Source organism: Maniola hyperantus, chromosome 10 (genome assembly GCF_902806685.2).
Source record: "Maniola hyperantus chromosome 10, iAphHyp1.2, whole genome shotgun sequence".
Classification (NCBI taxonomy): Eukaryota; Metazoa; Arthropoda; class Insecta; order Lepidoptera; family Nymphalidae; genus Maniola; species Maniola hyperantus.
Genome location: NC_048545.1, coordinates 10,720,962 through 10,744,078, shown reverse-complemented (window position 1 = coordinate 10,744,078; position 23,117 = coordinate 10,720,962). Strand labels below are relative to the sequence as shown.

The following is a 23,117-nucleotide window of genomic DNA, read 5'->3' as shown; positions in this document are numbered from 1 at the left end:
CAATTGCAACAATTGCAAGTTACGAGATGAAATAGTTTTTTTCCAGGTGAGTTATATACTACAGTTAATATCAGTTAATAATATTAGATATTAATATAAACTCAAAATCATGTAACAGTAATTAATTTCATAAACTTTATTGTTAAGTGGGTAATTGTTTTTAAAATTTGAGTATTTTAAGCGAACTCAAATAGGTAACACAAATAACTAACTGACTTAAAAGTAAAGGAAGTTCTCAATTCGATTTGTAGGTATAGGTAATACATACTAGCTTATTCGGTCTTAGCAGATTTGAATGCATTTTGTTCTAAAATTACGCTTAACCTGGATACACAGAAGTGATCAACACTTTAATCTTACGAAAACATTCGACATTCGAGACATCAGCTTCACATATTAGTCCTTGAGGAGGGGACGTAGAATTTTAGGATATGACTATAATATAGTACTAACCTGGAGTCGCCCATGCTATCGGCAATAGAGACACGAGAAGCCAAATCGTTGTGTGCTGGATAAGCGCGCCCCACCGCGCCATCTCACTGCAACAAAAATAAACTTCATTAAAAAAATCAAAGTACGAGTAACTATATGTGTGTGCGGTACGATTACCACAAAATACCTGATCTCAAAACAGGCATCAATAGCGATAAACAGGAATCAGGATGACGTAAGGGATTGACAACACCAACAACACGGTACGTGATATTCATTGAGATATACTAAAAACATAAGAAAAACAAGGGAATACCTTTTCAGATAAGACCTGTATTCTACCACAATTGAACACAATATTAATACTACGTTTATAAACGCAACAAATAATAATTTGAACACACTTATATCCTTACGGTTCACCAGAGAAACTGTCTGGATACCACCCGGCGATGCATTCTATGGTGTAAGCAGAATATGAGAACAAAAATGAAACCTTTTACCTTGGTATACAATACGATGTACTTACAAGAAAAAAACTTGTGAAGCTAATTCTTGGAAATATTCATTTACTTAAAACAGAAGAACATACCTAATATGATTTGGCTTAGTTTACAATAATTGCGATTTTAAAGGAGAGCTCTTTAAAATTCAGATTTGTCTGGTAGTTACCATGGCTAGTTACGGCACCTATCCTACCGGCAAACCCGATGCCGTAAAGCGATTTAGCGTTCCGGTACGATGCCATGTAGAAACCTATAAAGGGTACAGTACGCGGCCGAAAGTAATGTACATCGACCTTTAGAAGGAGCTAGCAGATTTGTAGAGCGTTGTCCCTGTCGTTAAGACCGACAAAACGTCATAATTATATAGGAATGAGTGACAGAGGTAACGGTCTACAAAGCCGAAAAGGCCGATCTACGTTACTTTTAGCCGTGTACTGTACCTATGTGTTTAACAAAACTGCTCTTTCCAAGTTAGCCCACATCATCACTTGGTGACTTGCCCCCGTAGATTTTAGAGATTGTAGTAAAGAGCTAACTTGTAATGGAATAAAAAATTATAACTAGCACAAAAATATTAGATTAAGTTCAAATACAGTTTAACCATCTATCGTGATCAGATACTAAACTGTATTAATTACTATTTTTGTGCTAGTTATCTTCTAGTACTAGTAGCAGTAAGCTACATCATCTTTATGTCCTGCGCAGACTATTTCAACGAAATTATAGTAAGTCAACCTTCATAGAGTATTATGATGTACGTATCGCATTTATTTTAATGCAATTTACGTATGTTGAAATCCCGCAGCGCTTACGAGGCGTCTACAGGATTGACAAATATCCTAACATTAATTTCAGACAAACAAACTATCCTAAGGTTTCCCATGTACTAGGATTAGTTGAGTACATTACGTTAACACATCTTGATGATATAATTTTATAGATCTTGGTAACCTAACGAAGCCGTGGTAACCTAGTGGTTATGCCATCCGCCTCCTATTCAGGAAGTTGGGTGAGTTCGATCCTGGGCACACAAATCTAATTTTTCAAAATTAAGTACAATACGCGGCCGAAAGTAATGTACATCGGCTTTGTAGAGACTAGAGAGTTGTCTTTGTCACTCATACCTATATGACGTTTTGTCGGTCTCAACGACAGAGATAGTGCTCTACAAAGCTATCTCCTTCTAAAGGCCGATGTACATTACTTTCGACCGCGTACTGTGTGCGTTTCAAGCAAATAATATCACTTGGTTTAATGGTGAAGGATAAACATCGTGAGGAAAACTGCATGCCTGAGAGTTATCCATTCTCAAAGGTGTGTGAAGTCCGTCACTTCTGAACACTTCCGTCACTTCGAGTCTCCTCCCAGAATGAGAAGGGTTTGGCCATAGTCTACCGCGCTGGTAAAGCCCGGATCGTCACACTTTAAACACCTTTGAGAACATTATGGAAAATTCTCAGGCATGCAGGTTTCCTTTACAATGTTTTCCTTTACCGCAGAAACATTACTGTGATGTAAAGTTTGTTGACGATCGATTACGTCACAAGCGTAAGCGCATCAGAGACTCACGACAGACTTCATATAACTCCACCAGCACGTCTTCATATAAAATGATCATGAAAATACGTGTTAACGTAAAATACTGTACATAATCTAAGTGCAATAGACTTTAAAGCTATGGTTAAAGAAGATGCTGAATTAATGGAATTACGTTCATTTCTTGTCTAAGTCGTTAATCGAGCTCTACCGACCGGTTAGAACTTAGAAGCAGCGAGTTACCGCCCGGTCATAGCAAAAAGTAGCTCTCGTTTTACCTATAGACATTATCTCGTTCGGTAAATCATATGAAAACGCTCAAATTAAACGCCGGTTCGATATCTCGCGAATAAAAATGGGCGGGGTTGGTAATAAAGAATAGTATGATCGCACTTCATAGGCAATGGGAACCTGGTAAGTTTTCCTTCAGTGCTCGTAGTTCTTGTGCTTTAGAACAAGAAGTTTCTTTATCCGTTTTTCATTTAAACTGCTTTCTTAATAATTTTATATGTCGTGAGTAGTTTATTTTAAATGTGTTAAGGTTGGTATTTTTGCTACCAATTTTAAACATCTGTAATAGTCGTTTGTGCGCATTGATGAAAATTTTTATATTATATCATTGTACAATTATTATTACAAACTCATGACGATGATAATATGCATTCGCAATTTCACAAAATGTCAACTCGTTTATAAACTAATCAAAAACGAATAGGTACCTACTATCAAAAATGACTCTCTGGAAGGAATCTAGGAAGGAAAAAGAAATCATTACGAGTAATAATATTGCCAACGAAACTTTTCCGCAATGATTTGTGTAGAAAATATCATAAAAATAATTTTAGAAGCAAATCGTTTTAAAGTCAGAGTATCTACTATTGACTTCGTTTTCAGAAAACTAAGTTTTGTATTATTTACATTTTTTAGACTTGTAACCTATAACGTCAAAACATAAATTTTCACAATAAATATACTCAAGTAGAGACTCATATTTCAAAGTAGATAACCTAATTAAATTTTACAGCTCCGTAGGGAAATGGCAACTCACTTTGTCGAAAACTAATTCAACGAAAGGATAAGAACCCGGCGAGTCTATTACAAAGTGTAGTAATGGGAAGATCGCACTATCAATATCGATTAGGCCGCCCGTTTCAAAATAATGGATGTAGTGGGTAGTTTTAATACTGTCCTATTTGTATGCAAAAGCCGCTCCTCGATAAAACTGCATCTTATATATCATTCTTGAATCTGGATAAAAATAACGATCTAAATATTCAAAATCATTGTAGGTACTCAGTCGTCTTCACCAATCAGTTTTTATTTAACTTTGATTATTCCATGTAATTTAATGAACTACGTACGTACATATTTAAAAAAAATTACGTTTCTATGTACCTAATATATACTATAAATAAGTTTTACAAGACAATTTAAACCTTATATTAAACTTTAAGGGCATGTGGCAGGGGGTCTGGCAATGCATGACGTGATTTCTAATATTATTCCGAAGAAAATATAAAAAATAGACTTTATACTTCGACGTAAGATTTTGACACCTTTATTACTCACCTGTTATCTCCCAAAGACACCATGATGCAAACATCATAGTCGCTGATATAACGAATGTCTGGCACTCGCTGGCTCTCTTTCTCTCTATAAGCACAATCAGAGCGACAACGTTGTCTCACGACTTTCGCAGCATTTTTCATCGACAAAGCTTTTGCAAAAGCAGAGATGTCGCGCTGATAGTTCTCGGACTGCAGGTCAATCAAACAAAGTCCAAGACTGAGTACCTAATGCTAAAGAACAGTAACGGTAGATCGATCCATTTCGAAACGATAATGAAAATGTGAAACATAGAGGCGTAAAACAATAATTCGGTTCGGAATTTGTATTATTGGTACCCACCACGAACCGTGACCGTTACCATTGTCTGAGCAACTAGCGGTTACTTGAGCACGTTCCTTCGTAATAGAAGATCAATAAACACGTATTTGTCTTCATCTCGAGTTAGATAATGCTTTTAAAAATGGCCGACTTCACGGACATTACGATTTTTTATCAGTGATTCACGTCCCCGGTGTTCAGCCAGATTTTTTAATTTTAACAAGTTGCGAACAACCCTGATTTTATTACCAAAGATAAATTTGCAGGACCTAAGAAACTGCACATTTACCAAAAAATAACTGCTATATTTTGAGGAATTTGTGTATCCACCTCTTTAAATAACTCAAAATAGTTTTGAAGGCACTCAGTAAAAGGTGGAAGCTGGTTCCACAGTTTACCTTTTGCGGTGTAGGGTGCGATCACAGGACAGGGATGTTGGAAATAGTGCAAAAATACCCTAATACAGGCGATGGAACCCACAAAGCTTCGGAATGTATCATCGGTACTCTAAGGGCTCCAACTATCTCGGAATCCATATTTAACAGGCTATTAATGTTAAAACGGAGGCTCAGCGAATATCATCTAACCTCAGCAATTAAGATTATCTAATAGCTCAGGGTAGAAGCTTTTCTTTGCACGCCAACAACATTTATACTTGCAATTCTCAAAGGAATTGTATCTTCTCTTCAACGCAAGCTTGAACTGTTGTATCGCGTTCATCTGCTTTTACGCCATGTCTCCTTTAATTAAGACTCATATTGCTCGATATCTGCTAAGCAATTTTAGATGTGGAAGAGTTGAGAGTTTGGAAGATTTTGTTGATGGATATCTACGCATACGGCTGTTGACTAAACTTCCTTTACTCGAATTTCCTTGAAGAAACTTGAAAAAACAGCGAAACCTAGATTAATATTAACAGCTCATCATTCACGGCTTACAATTGTGCAACTGGAGGTTATGTGCATTGTTTCAAAGAAATTCTTAACTGTACATGCAAACCGATTTCTTCGATTCAATATGTAAATAAGTAGATATAAACGGGCGTCCATATTTACGACGCGGATTGACAAAGGCTTGGGAGTTCAAGAAATGACCTTTACAAAATCGCAATTGGTAAAGTAAACTCAAAGGCTAACTGCTAGGTTCTTAAAGAATGGTTTCTTTGTTAAGGAATTAAATGTAAAGGTAACAGCATTCGCATGGCAATTAAATACTGAACAATACACTGCTTTCCCACCCTCCTACTGTTACATGGTTGCATTAGAAATAAATTCAATCCATACTTGTCTGCAAAATGCGTTTAATTTTATTCTAAACCCTTCTTGCCAATGTGTTCTTACTTCCTATAATTTTATTATTATTAAATTCAGCAGTCAGTTTAAAAGTAGTTAAAAGTCTGATTCGAGACTAAGCGAAGTCGTGATATCAGTAGAAATGTCGATCGGTTCCAAATAACGCGGCATTTATGTTTATCTCGACAATCTCATTAAATTATCTGCACAACGCCTTAGACTAACCATTTTCTATGAGAACTTGAGCCCTTTTGGCATCGAGTGTGAAATCATGAACGAGATTAAAGTTTCTTGATCCCGCGTGAGACAGGTGTATAGAATTATGGAGTTGCTGCAATGCAATCTGCACTTTAATGACTTAGGGTAAAGGTGGTTTCAAATTACACTTAATGCAAGGGAATTACGGTTCCCTTATTAGCAAATGTTGGTCGGTTTCGTCACAGATGTTTGCCATGTTCTCGACACGATGTTAAATTGCTGAACAAAAAGTGGAAACAATTTACATGGAAACTATTTGCAGTGATAATGACATAAGATAGAAAGGGCCACACAGCACGAATGGATCTTCCCAATAGCCGATGTAGAAAACGATATAAACTAAGCGTGCTTAAATGTTCTTGCGATGGAATTGTTAAGCTTTCTAACATTGTAACCTGGAAAGTTTGAAATTTTAAATCTTAATGGCCCATTACTTATTTTTATTATTTTTTCATGAGTTTATTGACATGGTTCTAAAATTCAAAACCAAATAAATCAAAAAGTTTCTGTCATTTCCATGCATTAACATAACCACCTAGACTGTATAAATTGTTTAACATTTAAATGACATACCCTATTATTATAAATAATAGTTTAAGTTGCACAACAAAAACAAACTGAATGATACATGTTTAATACTAAATACAGACGTTTATCAGTTAAAAGGCTTGTTAATAACAAGTCTTGGGAGCCCATTACATTAACTATTCAAACAATCATTAAATCCAATTATCAGTGCTGTGAAAGTGTTTATATAAAGATGGCGATGAATCCTCGATATTTGCGTACTTGCATAACATCTCCATCTGGTAAAGATCAACAGGTCAACGCTTTAGATGATGCGATCGTGAGGTGATAGGTGTTTTAGTTGTACCTAAAAGCCTTCAAATTAAAGACTTGAGCTTTTGAATTTTAAGGTTGTGAACTGGTTTACTCGAACTGGTTGATTAGATTTATAAGTAAGTAATACAATGTAATGTAATTAAAACAAGATAAATAATAAAAACTCGCCCAAGTGCGAGTCGGACTCGCGCAACGAGAGTTCCGTACCTACTTGGTATTTTTTTGACATTTTGTAGGATAAATCAAAAACTGTTACGCATAAAAATAAATAAAAATCTGTTTTAGAATGTACAAGTAAAAGCCCTTTCAAATGATACCCCACTTGTTATAGTTATCTTACTTTGAAAATTGAAAATACTTTGTTCGTGAACACATTTTTTTTTGTGATGTGAGCACAAACTCAAGGTTTCGGATTTTTTCCTTTACTTGTGCTTTTAGACCTACCTACCTGCTAAATTTCATGTTTCTAGGTCAACGGGAAGTACCCTCTAGGTTTTCTTGACAGACGCAACAGACGGACAGACTGACAGTCAGACAGACAGACAACGAAGTGATCCTATAAGGGTTCATTTTTCCTTTTGAAGTACGGAACCCTAAAAATGAATAATGATATGAAATGCAAAGAATAATAAAATTAGTGCTTCCTACTTCCATGGTGAAATTATAGTTCATGTTTAACAGGTATTTCATCGCTCTCTACAGATTATATAATTATTGCTTTTAAATACAATAGTTGGGTACATGAGTAAACTGCTATAGTACACATAAGTTTAATTTACTAATGCTTACCTTATAAAACATCAAAGCTCAAAGTTATCAATCATCATAATCAAAAGCGCATCCTGTGCCCTGTTTATCAAACGTTACAAGTCTTGTATTACAAGCGTTTCTCTTGTAAATTTGTGCATTTTTACAAGAATGCGTTTATCAAAACTACACTTGTAAACTACAAGCTACGAGTAATATCACTTGTAATACAAGTGTTTTTCACACTTGTATTTGTGGTTTTGTTCATCAAAAATGCCTTTGTAGCTTGTAGCTTGTAACTTGTAGCGAAAAAGTTGTAGAGCCTCCGTTGACTCTTAATTTATTTTACAAGTTGTATGCAAGTATGATATTGTATAAAAGAATAATTAAATTATCTAGTACCTAGTAGTAAATAGGTAAAATAACTATAAAATAATTCAAAGGTGTAATTTTATTAAACTTATCAATGCTGCTCTTTTTAAATTTGACCAAAACGTGTCTCATGTACATACGAGTATGCTGGCATAATCTTTTTCGGTAGATACAAGTCCAAGCGACTGACATAGCAATAGTATCTCTTTCCACTCTGCTATTTTTTGGTCTTTAGATAATTTATCAGTAAATGCGCCAAATAAAATATCTTTTTTGTCACGAATTAATTGAAGAATAATTGTAACTTTCGAATCAGATTTCGCCATCTTTGCAGTGTAATTCGAATAGCGAAAATTTTTAAAGTCTATCTATTTTTCCAAATTTTAAGTCTAACCTTAATTCACGAAAAATAATGTAATATTTTTAATTTAAACTTTTTGTGTAGGTACTTCCTGTTGATGTACCGAAATAGAATAAATAAAAGTAGGTAGGTAAATAAAATAAGAAGCAACAGGTTTTACAAATAGGTTATTTAACACAAAATTAAATTATTTGAAAAAAATAAATTATTTTTAACAATAACTTGACTAGTTATGGTACCGTAATTTCTATTTTATCGACATTTATTACGGTTGAAAAATTATTTTGCAATTTAGCAAAAATAAAGTGTTCTAAATTAAAAAAACAAGTTCTACAAGTCTTGTAAAATCCTACAAGTCTTGTGAAATTATTTGATAAACATAATTTACAAGAGTTTGTAAAAAAGTTCTTGTAACTTGTAACTTGTGAGCTTGTAGACTTGTAATGTTTGATAAACAGGGCACTGGTAGTGAAGCAAAATAATTGATTTATAGAACATCCTTATCTAAGTGTGGTTAACAGTTACCTTCAGCTCTAAAAGCTATTACTTTCTGTATCTGTTAGTGCAAAATATATGTATCTGCTAACAAACATATCCCGATAGTGAATCACTTGGCAACACAGCACCTCATTATACTCGTAGTTGAAGATGGGATCGGCACGCGAGAGAGATGCGATCGAGATGCTATCAACCATCGAGTCGCCACTGAGGCCTCGCACCCGGCTCCTGTCACCATCTTTTCTTCATTTTACTCTAGCTCTCGATTTATTTTGTTTGATGTGTCTTTGTATCCGCAGTTCTGATGCTTATACATTGTTAAGTGCAGCTTTAACGAAGAAATGTAGTTTTGCTTTGATTTTCAATACGAGTATCGCTAGTTTTTCTTCTTTTAGTGGTTTAGTTAAACATTTATTTTGCTCAGCTTTTTTCATTTACTGTTCTGGTTCTATTACAATGTTGAGTGCAGCTTTAATGAAGGAATATATGGTTTGCAATATAGAGATTTTGTTTCCTGTTGGCGTTTAATGACTAGGACTGCAGCAAGTGTATCTATGGTATTGATAACTTGACAAACGAACACGTTTGAGCTAAGAGTATACATTTATTTTTATTTAAATAAGAAGCGTCTTGTTCCTGAGTTAAATTATAATAATAAATATATGGCAAAGATAACAGTAGGATATAAGTACTTATGCACTATAAACATTAATGTACCTTTAAGCCCTTACATGGCAATTAGTTCTAAATTATACTATACCTAACTATTCAAGAGCTCTAATTTAAGTCGTTATACGTACATTTAACAACATCATAACATTCTGCTTGTATTATTATCTCCATTTACTGAGAACTCTATCTTCAATTTATATTACAAGAGGAAGTCTATATAAATCCTTGTAAATATATTATTACCTACTTCGTTATGAATATCGTCTTCGTTATTTTATACCTTGGTCTCGTAGGTATTATTCCTTCGCATTTCTATATTTTATGATCATTTTGATTGCATAATCACGGGACTCTGGTTTAACATTATTAAAATTCATACCGGCGGCAACTGAACTGGCACTTTTGTACGCTTTGTTTTGTTATCCCAGATAGTAATTACTTTTGTCATATTTCTATGATTACTTTGCATGCCAGCAATGATGAAGTTATTTAAATTACTGCAACCGTTTATATAAAAGGGAAAGGTGACTGACTGACTGGTCTATCAACGCACAGTTCAAATTACCGGATAGTCGGGATTTTTGAAAATTCAACCCAATGGAAAGGGGGTAGTGTAGTAGTGTGTGTAGATTTTTGTGCATTTGGGGGATGAAGTCGCGGGCATAAGCTTGTTCATACTATAACGACTCTTTAATAACTTGATGAATATCTTTTCTTATTAGGTACTTTTATCGATGTTTTAAGATGTTGATATCTTTGTTTTTTATAATCTAAATATATAAAAGGAAAAGGTGACTGACTGACTGACTGACTGATCTATCAACGCACAACTCAAACTACTGGACGGATAGGGCTGAAATTTGGCATGCAGATAGCTATTATGATGTAGGCATCGGCTAAGAAAGGATTTTTGAAAATTCCACCCCTAAGGGGGTAAAATAGGGGTTTGAATTTTGTGTAGTCCACGCGGACGAAGTCGCGAGCATAAGCTAGTCTCTTATGTATTCGAAGCTTAAAATAGCCTTAAGTAAAAGATATCTTGACTAGATAAGTATTTAGATACTACATTATATATTCGGCTAAGATTATGATCAGTTGGACATATAATTGAAAGATTCTATGAATATTTAGTGACTGCAGTTGTCCTGCCAAGTATATCCAACCGCTAATATTGCTTGGCACTGTATAAGTAAGAAATACCTCATAAGGAAGTAATCCATTAACATTTTACCGGTAACTACACACTCAACGTATAATCGGGCAATGCGGAGATTTACTACGATTAAAAACCAAGGGGTTATTTCTTACACTAGAATTCCTATCGTCAGGAATCGATGGGCCGTAGCCCGTATGTACAAGTTTAATCAACGATTGTACAGAAAACTCGATATCGTTCTGTAAAAATTTAACAAAATCATTTAAACAGTAAAAAGTACAATCTTATGTATTATGCTGTTAAGTTTAAAATCATTTATTATAAAGTATATAAGTTTTATGTTCATTTTCATACAAATAAAATATATAGGTAAGTACTTACATTTTTGTAAAAGAGTGCAACCCCAAGTCTGCCAATGTATTTTTGAAGTTAGCAAACAATTTTTTCCTTTCATTTGTACAAGTCATATTCATGTATTCGCAGATACAATCTAGTATGTGTGAAAACACATTATATAATCTACAAATAGGCCCAACCGTTTATTATTCCCTCCGCGCCATCGGCATCGCCACCGAGGAGATGTGAAGACGGATAAGCTGTTCACACTATTCTATTAAATTGCCAATAGATTGTCTTCACAAGGGAAGTATTTAATGCATTCCTAAGCACAAAGCTCCAGTTAGCACGCTCATTATAGCTAGAAACTGGTAACTACGTAGGACCAGTCGCCGGTACAGCCTACAGGAAGTACTGAGAGACCTTAATGGCTAGACAGTAAAGGTTAGATTGAGAACACGGTACTTAAATCTTCGACTCTGTCAACAATGGGATACATAATTTATACCAATTTATACTTAGAACTAACTTATGCCCGCGACTTCGTCCGCGTAAACAACACAAATTTCGAACACCTATTTTACCCCCTTAGGGGTTAAATTTTCAAACATCCTTTCTACATCATAATAGCTATCTGTACCCGTACTATAAGATTTTACGTCACACCAAACGTTGCTAGAATTCGAGAGTCGAAACACTTCTGCGTTATAGTAAACTGGATCTTAATTTCCTTGTTTTAAAGCTCAAGTTTGACTACACATCTACAGCCAGCGCTCCTTGCGGAAACCTTGCGAGATTAAAATCAGTGGCATTGAATTTTTTACTTCAATTCAAGGCTCTTTAGGTCCATTTTACTTTGATGTTATTGTGTTTCGATTCTCGAATTCTAGCAACGTTTGGTGTGACGTTAAATCTTATACTACGGGTACTGTATGCCAAATTTCAGCCCGATCCGTCTAGTAGTTTGAGCTGTGCGTTGATAGATCAATCAGTCAGTCAGTCAGTCAGTCAGTCACTTTTTCGTTCCATATATTTAGATTACGCTTAAGCTGTGACATCCTAGTGATTATGACGTCCGCCTCCTATTCGGGTGGTCGGGATTCGATCCCGGGCACGCACCTCTACTTTTCGGAGTTATGTGCGTTTTAACCAGTTAAATATCACTCGCTTTGATGGCGAAGACAAATATCGTGAGGAACCTGCATGCCTGAGAGTTCTCAATTATGTTTTCGAAGGTGAGTGAAGTCTGCCAATCCGCACTTGGTCAGCGTGGTAGACTATGGCCAAACCTTTTTCATTCTGTGAGGAGACCTGTGCTCAGTTATGAGATGGTGATGGGTTGACCACGATGATGATGATGGTACTAAGAATTTAAGTAGGTTAATTTACTACTTCTGTTTTGTTTTCAAAGTAAAGACAATGTTTGCAGTATTTTTGAAATGCGATGGTTATGACTTCAGATGTTGTGGCTCATATTATTATGGCGAACATTTTAGTAGGTATAATAAACTGTTTGAATCTCTACATCGCATCGTCGTTTTACTTGTCGTTTTAATATTATGCTGAAGTGATGCAATTTATCATCATTGCAAGTTGCAACATCTGCCAGCGATCAATTACAAGAAGTGTTATCTACGTTCAAATACCGTGAGACAAATTTTATTACCTTATTAACATAGCATTTAGACACGCATAAATCTACTAAGGTGAAATGACCAGCGATTAGCATCCCTATAAGGCGGTGCACCAATAGGCACTGCTCGTTATTAGAAAGCAGCAAACGATTTATTAGAAGAAGAAACACAGGTTTTGAACAAAGAGTAGACATAGTGCAACTGAACCTGTTTCTGGTTTATTTTGTGCTACTTTCCGAATCATATAAAGATATACAGATAGAAGAAAATATAATAATGGTGAATGTTGCTATTCTTACTGCTTATGGCGAATTAAATATGCCGTGGCATAAATGACAGCGGGCAGGTGTGGAGGGTAAAGAAAAGATGCGAAAGGGGAGATAGCTGGATACGCCAGGCGGTTGATTTGTTAGTTTCCTTTAAAACTTCTTCCCTTCCTTTCTTCTTGATACGCCTTACTCACAACCTTGAATGGGAAGCTGGAAGAAATCTCTGTTTAGAGATAAGCATTTCCAATGTAACTTAATTTATTATTACTTTGTAACTAAAATTTTTGGTACATGAATAATAAAAATAAATAAATAAATAAAAATGAAAATATTTATTTGCACGTTACGTAAAATAACAGTTTCCTGAGTTGACTTAATAACTGATAGCCCATTGCTGGGACTATTAAACAATCTTGACAATAGTTTTATACTCAGCCATTCATATGACATTGAATACGTTGAATAAGCACAGCCTAGAAATATTATACCCGACACCTAAAGAATTTGACACCGCGCGATACATTAACTGATATCATACCTACAAGGATCTCTTCTTGTTTTATCTAAGACGGGTTTACGTTGGACTAAAAACTCGAGTAATGATTCAGTCTAAATTACAACGCAGTGGAAAAAGTAACGTATTTTACTTATGAAAGGCCGGACAGACGCCAAATTCATCTTAAAATAAAAAAATCAAAAACACATCAAGTGTTTTTCTAGAATCTCAAACAAAATGGCAAATATTTTACGTCTAAATAAATATAATTTAAGTGAAGAAGTTTGTTTTATTCTGTGATAAAAATAAGTTAATTTATTTTTATAGTTACCCCTTTTTGAAGAGCGTATGAGCAAAATAACAATGCTGGGGCATCGTAAGTATGTAAAATACCAATGATATTTTAAATACATCAGGTGACTGACACTGGAATACCAATGTGGGAAGTCTGAATGTTTTAAACATCGGAATGGGCAAACAGAGAATCCCTATTTACATACAAGGATACCGGTATTGAGTCTTGATTGATGCTATCCCGTTGTAAAACGCATCTCGAAGCCAGATGGTTGGCGAGATCGGCATAATAAATTCTAATGCACCCATAACTTTGCGACCACCGTAAAATATATTCAACGATCATGTTCACAACATATTTTAGATTTATTGATTTTGTCAGACTCATATTATTTTTGAACATGACGCATTTAAGTTCGATGTCGTGAATGTTGGCAGATTCATAAAAACAGTTGTAACTCATCTTGTTACTGATGTTTTTCTACTTGTGTAGCTATTTCTAGAAAGTTAATCAGAAAATTCATACACACCCACACTCCAAAGTTACTAGTGCTATAAATTGTATCCGTGTAATACGTAGAAAATAACAGATTTGCAGGTTTCAATGAATCCTCTCCGACTGGTGTGGGCACTATGTAATCGCGAAATCTATGAATTGATAAATGTTTACCAAGTGATGGTATCCCTTAAAACTTTATATATTCCATTCAAAAGATGACACCATTATATCAGCTACAGCGGCTTGCTATTAAAGATCCACGGGATACGATAACTCCAAAAAAGTAACTTGCCGATCAAGTTATGAATAAAAACTAAAGAAATGAGCCCGTAACCGAAAAAGAACACAAGATAGTTTTTATCCGAAAAATCTTCGGGTGGGCCAGTCAAAAACAAATATTTAAACGACTGACGATGCCACAGACGTCCAATAACTTCCATCAAACAAGAACGTATAAATAATTCTCGAAACGAATACGCTACAACCACTACGACAAAATGCTCAGATCTTATCTTCTGAAGCAGCAATACATTAAAGACGATTCCAAAACAAGCACGTTCATCAAACATTTGGAATTTATGCACTGTTGTACGTCAAAATTATCGACAATCTTAGGCCGACAGTACAATTTATTGTTTCAACGATGCACCTACGCCGACTATTTGAAACCCAACTGTGCTATCGATTAAGCATCCTCGAAAGGACATGGTCAATGTATTATCCGCAAAGAGCGTTTGATCTTTGTACGCATTACCTTTAGAGGCGGAAATATAAAGCAATACAGTATAAATCCCATTGCGAACAGAAGATTTTATGAAAAGCTGGTTTGATTTATAATTTGTAATGAATGTTGGAGTGTGTATAAGTCCCGCAGATTACTATTGCGCTGGAACCATGTCTCATTAACATCGAAATGACGTCATTTTGACGTCAGCCGAAATAAAAATATACCGTCAGCTCGAAACTTCAGTCTAGTGCTGACGTCACTAAAATGGTGGCCACGCGCATTAGTAATTTGCGGGACTTATACTAAAAAGATTTCGGTTGCCGTTACGTAAGTAGGATAAGTAAAATATTTTTAAATTGATATATTTTTTTGAAAGTATTTAGCGCATGACAATCAATCTTGGTAACCAGCAAGTAATAATATGAAAGTTTATCTAAATTAAAATCTGTTAATGATTTCATCAATGCACAAAGTAACATAGACGTGTGACTAAAACAAAAGTAAATAAATCATTGTTAACAACAACAACTTACCTATCTATAAATAAAATCAGTAGACATGCCTGAAAGTAAATAGGAATCGAGCAATTAATAAGACCTTTATTTGTTATATTGGCTAGGTACCTCATTAAAAAGTATAAAGAAATAATTGAGTGCGTAGTACGCAACGAGACAATAACATCGCAATCGTTTCATATTACGCAACCTTATCATTATAGACATTTAATTTGTCAAGCCTTCCCATATTGAATACCTTATCTAAGTATATTGAACTGTCCACGATGTCAAGCCTATCTTATTTAAAATCTAATTCTCTTTAGACATTTGATATGAAAACTTCAATTATCTAGATGCAAAACAAGTGACAATATTAACGACTACCTACTTGAGGCCTAGAATTTATGCGCTAGGCATAAACGCAGTGATTGCGATTTTTGGTTGATTTTATTAAAACCGAAATCAGCGTAACGAGCTCGATCTAATGATGTTACTCAGGTTTTTGTATCCCCGCCAAGAACATATAAATTTCTTAACATAAACAGTTTTTTGCCATTTATAATTAAGTACTTAGGTATATTAATCCATAAATTATTATAAATTCGAAAGTGTGCCTGTCTGTCTGCTAGTTTTTACGACCCATCCGTTTGACCGATTTTGGCAACGGGGATAGCTTGCATCCCGAGGTTGGAGATACTTTTATACTTTTTAGCGCGGGAAATAAATTCCCACGAGTTGTTCAAAAAACTTCCATGAGCTAGGAAAATTGAAAATGTAATGGAGAAAGTATGAAGTCAGTGAATGTAATCAAAACTTTGTGATCTCGAAATCTTGCCGCAAATATCTACTGTTATTCACTGCGTTAACGCAAGCGCGGTATATACATACAAAAATATATCAATATTACCTATTATAAACAACTTAACCTCCAATCCGGGTTTATTAGTCTTGGGATGACCCTAGTATGAATCAAACGCAGTTCCAATGTCCACAGTCTTATATTCAGGTACACTTGTCACATCCACTTAGTTTATATCTAGCTTAATTAATCACCTAGTACTTATATCTCGCTTAATTACTTTTATATCGTTCCTCTTTTTTTTCCGCGCGCTGTCACACCTCCACTCACGGGTGACAGATCGCAGGTTTTTCTGTGTTGCCCACAGTCGTCCATCCTGCTCCAGATATGTCCCCATATCTGACCACTCGGCCTTCCAACCGAGGGTAATGCCCTCATACCCATAACTCAATAGGAGCAACATAGAATACCTTAACAGTCCTATATTATAATTAATATGATTAGTATAATAATTCCTCTAACAGATCAAAGCTAACATTGTTAGATTTAACAAGTGCACAAAACAAGTGCCAATGAGACCTACAAAATACTGGTATCAATAATCATTATGTACATTGCAATCAACATCTGTAAGTCTAATTCTTATAAATACACAACAAATCACACTGAGATAAGTAAATAGTAAATACTATAAGTCATTCTGATTTAAGCTTGATATTAAGAAAATTCTATAATCTAGTTATTGTTAGTGATATACGTATACAACCAATTCACAATAGTATAATCAAATACTGAAATCAACACAATTTATGTTAATACTTAATACAAGGAAATTATAGTGAAATCAATAATTTAATTTTTAAATATTATTATGAACTACATATTCTTCAAGTTTGTATTTGTATTTAGTAATACGTGAATAAATATTTGCATGGCAAATGTGGCAATACTAATTATGAGAATTATAAAACATCTTTGGTAAATTGCATTTAAAGCGAATAAAATATAATCAAACTTAAACAAAACAACAACGAGGAAAGAAAAGAAGGATAGTGAATTATCACCAACTTGAATTCTGAGTGCTAAGTACTCTATGATTTTAAACCATGTCACTATCAGTTTTCAATTAAAGTAAGTTTGTTTGCCCTTTCCTTCTTACCACTGTAATGACATGAATTCTAATCCTACATAATGCTCTAATGCAACACAAATACAATATTTTCACTAGTATAAACATTTTAAGAGATATGGTAAGAGTGGTTGGATCCCATTGACCATTACTAACACTTTATACAAAATTAATCACAAAGTTCTACAATATACCAATGAACCTAACTACTTCTGTAGACTTCATAATTTCTTTAAACTTAAAAATAAATTAAAAGAATATCTTATAATCCAATTTTCTCATACAATTGATGAATATTTGATATGAGTTGACCTTGATTATAATGTCTTTGTAGTGTTTCATGAATTATCAATTTGACTATCGTGAATTGACATTTAATTATTCTCAAGTGGTACCTACTGATTGACACCGTTGAAAAAAATTATAATATTACAATATAAGTATGTAACGTAAAACAAATAATAAGAAAACAATATGCCAATCTTTAATTGCATATATGTAGTATTATACTAAGCAATATCGGTAAGTATATGAATAATGATTGTAAAATATTTTTGCAGACCAGAAAGGCAGAGATGTCGGCACAGATATTATGTGACCATATTTTGTACTCTACTTGAATAACAATAAAAGATAATTACCTATCAAATTGAATTATTGAATATTGAACCAATATTCTTGATGTCTACGAAATCAAGATAAATAATATGGTTAAATGTAGTTGTTATTATTAATAAGTACTAAGATCGAAACAAACCACAATGTATTCTAAGGAGAATCCAATAATCATATTATTTCAGAAATTTAAAGAAACATGAATCCACTAATTGATAATGATACACAGTACAGATCACTATGAGATCTACAATGTGCACAATGTAATCCTATATTTTCAAATAACTGAGACGACTGCCTCTGACTGTATCTCGATTGTAGTACAACAAATACTATTATTAATATAACAAAATAAGTCACAATGATGTTAGCCAAGGTATTATTGTATTATTATAAACTCGTTACCCGTGGTGCCCCATATCATCCTTGCACTAGGGGTAGATGCATGCATAACTGTGTCTACCATAAGCCCCGTAAGTGCGATAGAGAGCGCAACAGACGGCGTTTTGTTGCCCCATTTTATTGTCTCGCAAGCAACGAGTCCTTGATGGCACTATAGACTTAATTGATGTAACATACAATAAAATCTGATTTCTGGAAACTTCCATTCTTGTACATTCTTGAGCGCGTAAGGACGAACGATGCCAGAGACCCTCGTCCTCTTATGATAATATGGTTAACTTGAACACGGTGATTGAGGACAGACAGCACCCAACGCTGCACCAACCCAGCGTCATGCTGAGCCGTGAATTGCTGCATCGGTCACCGTTGCTTGTCTCGTGTCAGTGTGTGACAAATGAATGACAAAGATGTAGGAAATTATTTCGTGATGCATTGGTGTACTTATACGCTTTGATAACATATCAGCGATCCATACATTAATACCTAGCGAGTGAAGTCAGCAAGCCTTCGTGCGCGAACTGCTTATATAGTCTATTAGAATAGATGTTACTCGAAATAGTATTTAAGAATTTGCTCTTTACTGTGCTGTTTCCACCAAACATCAACGTAATACAATGAGTGACTGCGAAGATGTGCATTAACATGAACCGATATTTAGCATTTACAATCAGCATGTCATTTTAGATCTACTTTAAAGGGTCTATACAACTTCTACTACGTACCGAATTCAGCAAGACATAATTAATATATTATAACTGAATACGTCCATTATAAGAACTTTAATTTGAATTTAAGTAACCCTTGAACATTAGTAAGTATCTGCTAGAACAGGTAAAGTGATTTCCAACCATGATATCTACTTCTGTACCCCTATTCTGTAGATAAATCTATTATTATTAATAAAAAGGATACACCCTTTCCACTTGCCGACCCCGATTTAGTCTGCTTGTTTTCCATCAAATTAACTGGACTCCCTCTTGTCACCATCGCGACCCGATCAGTTGCTGAAGTTCATACTGAAGATCACCGTCCACTCGCATCGGGATTATCGAATCAGGTTTTACCAGACTATTATTGTTCGTCATTTTTCAGACGCTTCGTCAGCCGTTTTCCAATTCGTTTGTTGGTTCTTACTAGGACCAGCTTTTGTCACCGGAATACGATCCATTGTTTACGTCAGTATTGCCACCTTCCATTTGTCATTCTTGATTCCTTATTCTTAGGTTTATATTATAGTCAATGCTGCCCTCCTTTGGCACGATTGCTACAAAATCAAAAATTTCCACTTGCTGTATGTCACAATTGGGACATGAATTAAATTTTCCAATAACAATATGTCTCATTTGGAACATATAAAATAGACAACCTTTGACACAATTGGGACAAGGTATATTACATAAACTATTCTCAGCAATTACCGCTTATCACACCAGGAATAAGTCCATACATAAGTCGGTATTCTTTTCTCTTATTTGCTTGTTGGGTTATCATAAAATATTCTCAAGAATCACCGCTTATCTCACCAGGAATAAGTCCATACATAAGTCGGTATTCTTTTCTCTCATTTGCCGGTTGGTTCATCATAAAATATTCTCAGGATTCACCGCTCATCACACCAGGAATAAATCCATACATAAGTCGGTATTCTTTTCAACTATTCTCAGGAATCACCGCTTATCGCACCAGGAATAAGTCCATACATAAGTCGGTATTCGTTTCCCTGATTTGCTTGTTAGGTTATCATAAAATACTCTCAAGAATCACCGCTTATCACACCAGGAATAAATCCATACATAAGTCGGTATTCTTTTCAACTATACTCAGGAATCACCGCTTATCGCACCAGGAATAAGTCCATACATAAGTCGGTATTCGTTTCACTTATTTGCTTGTTAGGTTATCATAAAATACTCTCAAGAATCACCGCTTATCACACCAGGAATAAATCCATACATAAGTCGGTATTCTTTTCAACTATACTCAGGAATCACCGCTTATCGCACCAGGAATAAGTCCATACATAAGTCGGTATTCGTTTCACTTATTTGCTTGTTAGGTTATCATAAAATACTCTCAAGAATCACCGCTTATCACACCAGGAATAAGTCCATACATAAGTCGGTATTCTTCTCTCTTATTTGCTCCTTAGGTTATCATAAAATACTCTCAAGAGTCACCGCTTATCACACTAGGAATAAGTCCATACATAAGTCGGTATTCTTTTCAGATATTCTCAGGAATCACCGCTTATCGCACCAGGAGTAAGTCCATACATAAGTCGGTATTCGTTTCTAATATTCTCAGGGATCACCGCTTATCACACCAGGACTCAGTCCATACATAAGTCGGTATCCTTTTCTCTCATTCACTAGTTGTCAGTTTGTTTAGAGTCTAAAAATAATAATCACATTCATAACAATGACACGTTATATCATAACAATATTAAACACCATTTTTTTTTTTTAATTCGCTTCCTCAAGACAGCCACCAGAAGCGATTATTTGTGTACAGTCAATAGAATGAATATTATAGTGTCAACGGTTATGGCAAACCCGCTAAGTGTTTGCTCCCTTAATACCTCATTTGATTATCTTCTTCTTAATTTGCTTTATGGCTTTTAGTAATTTGATTAATGATTTGAAAGACTAGTTATCGAGACTACTGAACTCAATACTCAAATCGATATTCTCAACTATTTGTGGGGTATCTACAGTAGTAAACATCTTTAGTTCACCGTGGGCTCTACCGCGGTTGTTTGACAGCTACAATGTCACGATCGCAATCATCTCTGATTGGTTAATGCTCGCTCACTATTGGCCACAATGCATTGTTGCAACAAGAATCGCACAAATTCAGCCAATCAGAACAATAATGATTGATGCAGGTTTTAGACAATCGCCCTACGTGTAATGTCTGCAAGTGATAATAATTGTGCAACTCGTTTGAAATTTTAATATAATTTAAGGGCACACACACAAGAGAGCAATCCGTCTTTTGTTTATAATAATTATATTAATAATTTATTTATTTAGTAAAAATATGCATCTCATAAGCTCCTTTTTCCAAAGTCAAATAGCTAGTCAAAATTTGGGCAGTAAAAGTAGGGAATCCGTTTCTCCACTATTTATCCGATGGGGCTTGCAAGGTTAAGATTTACACTTCTCTGTATACTGACAATTTCATTTCTTATTTCAAATCTAAACCTAAGTCAGAGATCGAATTATTCGTGCATTATTTATACCCGAGAAACAACGATATGATAAAATTATGTGTTAGTAGGCTATATAAAGAAATACAACAATCCAGACCCTGTAATACATAACATTGCCACAGTCATTGCCACTTCATTTAATAACACCTTCGTAACTCTATTTTGTTATTAGAGACACATGTTTCAAAGTTTCCTTTACTCGTACATAAAAATTGAACTTCGTACCTTTTTCTTTCTAATTTCTATTATTACAGCAGATAGTATCATCTATTAAGTTGGTAAGCCAATCCAATAATAACAACAGTAAATAATTTATGATGTACTTGGTAGTTAACCTGTTGTTCAGTGCGTGTTTTTCCGAGGTAGTAAGTACCTAAAGGCTTTGATTTATGGTAGCAGATTGTACAACAAGGGCACCAAACAAGCCACTTGAGCCGAGTTATAAACACTGCTTTTCACTTCGATTGCGAGGAAATGTAACAATAATATTACTATAAGTACATATCTATAGATTGTCCGAAAAGAGTAGGGATTAAATGAGGGTGCTGTAATGAGTTTGTAGGTATAGGTCGCAACCTCAATACAAGTGCAAAAGTTCACTGGCACCATAGAAATTACATACATTCTTTCTCATCCATATGTCATTCAGAGAGACTGTTGTTTACCTATAAATACCTTGTGCATAACAGCATGAAACGCACTTTTAGTCCTCTTATAGCCAGCGTAAAATAGAACCTTACGAGCATGAGAAGTGGAAACGTATTTTCATTTTATTATTATTTTTATTTTCCGAATTCTAAAAATCACGAATGCATGTCATCTATTAGTATAAGAGGATGTCAGCTACTAGTGACTTTATATGAATGTGATAGCTCATATAATTTTACCTTTTTAATTATAAAACTCTAAGAACATTTGAAAGAACCACTGTTATGCTGATAAATAAATATTTTAATTCAATTCCATTTATTTATTTTCATCTGATCTGATCAGTTAAATTCACTTTAGGTTAATATAATAATGATTCAATTCATTTTCCTTTCATAACCTCACCTCTCCTTAAATGGTAGTTGCAGCCAATGTAATTTATAATTTTCACAAGGGTGAGCAAACGGAACAAAAGTACATACTAGCACTTAATATAAATTTTATTGGTATAAGAATCAAATAAAATTCCAACATCCACATGGCTACTTTCGTGAGCATAAGTGGTGTATGTCTTTCTGTTTCTGGTATGTACATAGTTAGATTAATTCAAACCTGATATTTCATACCCTATACCTACTAGGTATTCAAAGTAATCTAATAACTCTAATTTGGTCGAATAAGTAAACCTACAGATTCAAAATAGGTTCAATGTTACCTACTTTATCTAGTGGACCAATTAATTATTTATTAGCTGATCCACCCCAGGTAGAATTTTCCAAAATCTTTTCTTTGTGTCCAGTAGTAGCTTAGTAGAGAACTCAAATCATATTTGATTATGCAGGGCCTGCGGGTTGATCTATGTCTGTCAGTACATAATACAGACTATTCAGTCGGTAGATAGGTATTAAGTGGGTGCATCTAGCAATCGACTCTATTAGTCTCCCTATCACTGTCTATCATTCTCACAACCATACCATGCCTACCATAGACCCAAATCCAAA

The 23,117-nt window shown here is 34.6% G+C and overlaps 1 protein-coding gene across 6 annotated transcripts in view; it reads right to left on the bottom strand.

Annotated features, from left to right (window-relative positions):
• Cad99C (cadherin 99C) overlaps positions 1-23,117 on the bottom strand; it is a 169,658-nt gene that overhangs the window by 29,531 nt on the left and 117,010 nt on the right. For 5 of the 6 annotated variants that reach the window (XM_069501483.1, XM_069501482.1, XM_069501484.1 and 2 more), the window contains one exon: positions 454-539. In XM_069501483.1, the coding sequence (XP_069357584.1) occupies positions 454-535 (82 nt within the window). In that variant the 5' untranslated portion in view covers positions 536-539. Of the gene's footprint in view, positions 1-453; positions 540-748; positions 768-23,117 lie in introns of those variants that run through there. The other variant, XM_034972448.2, reaches the window with a different exon arrangement.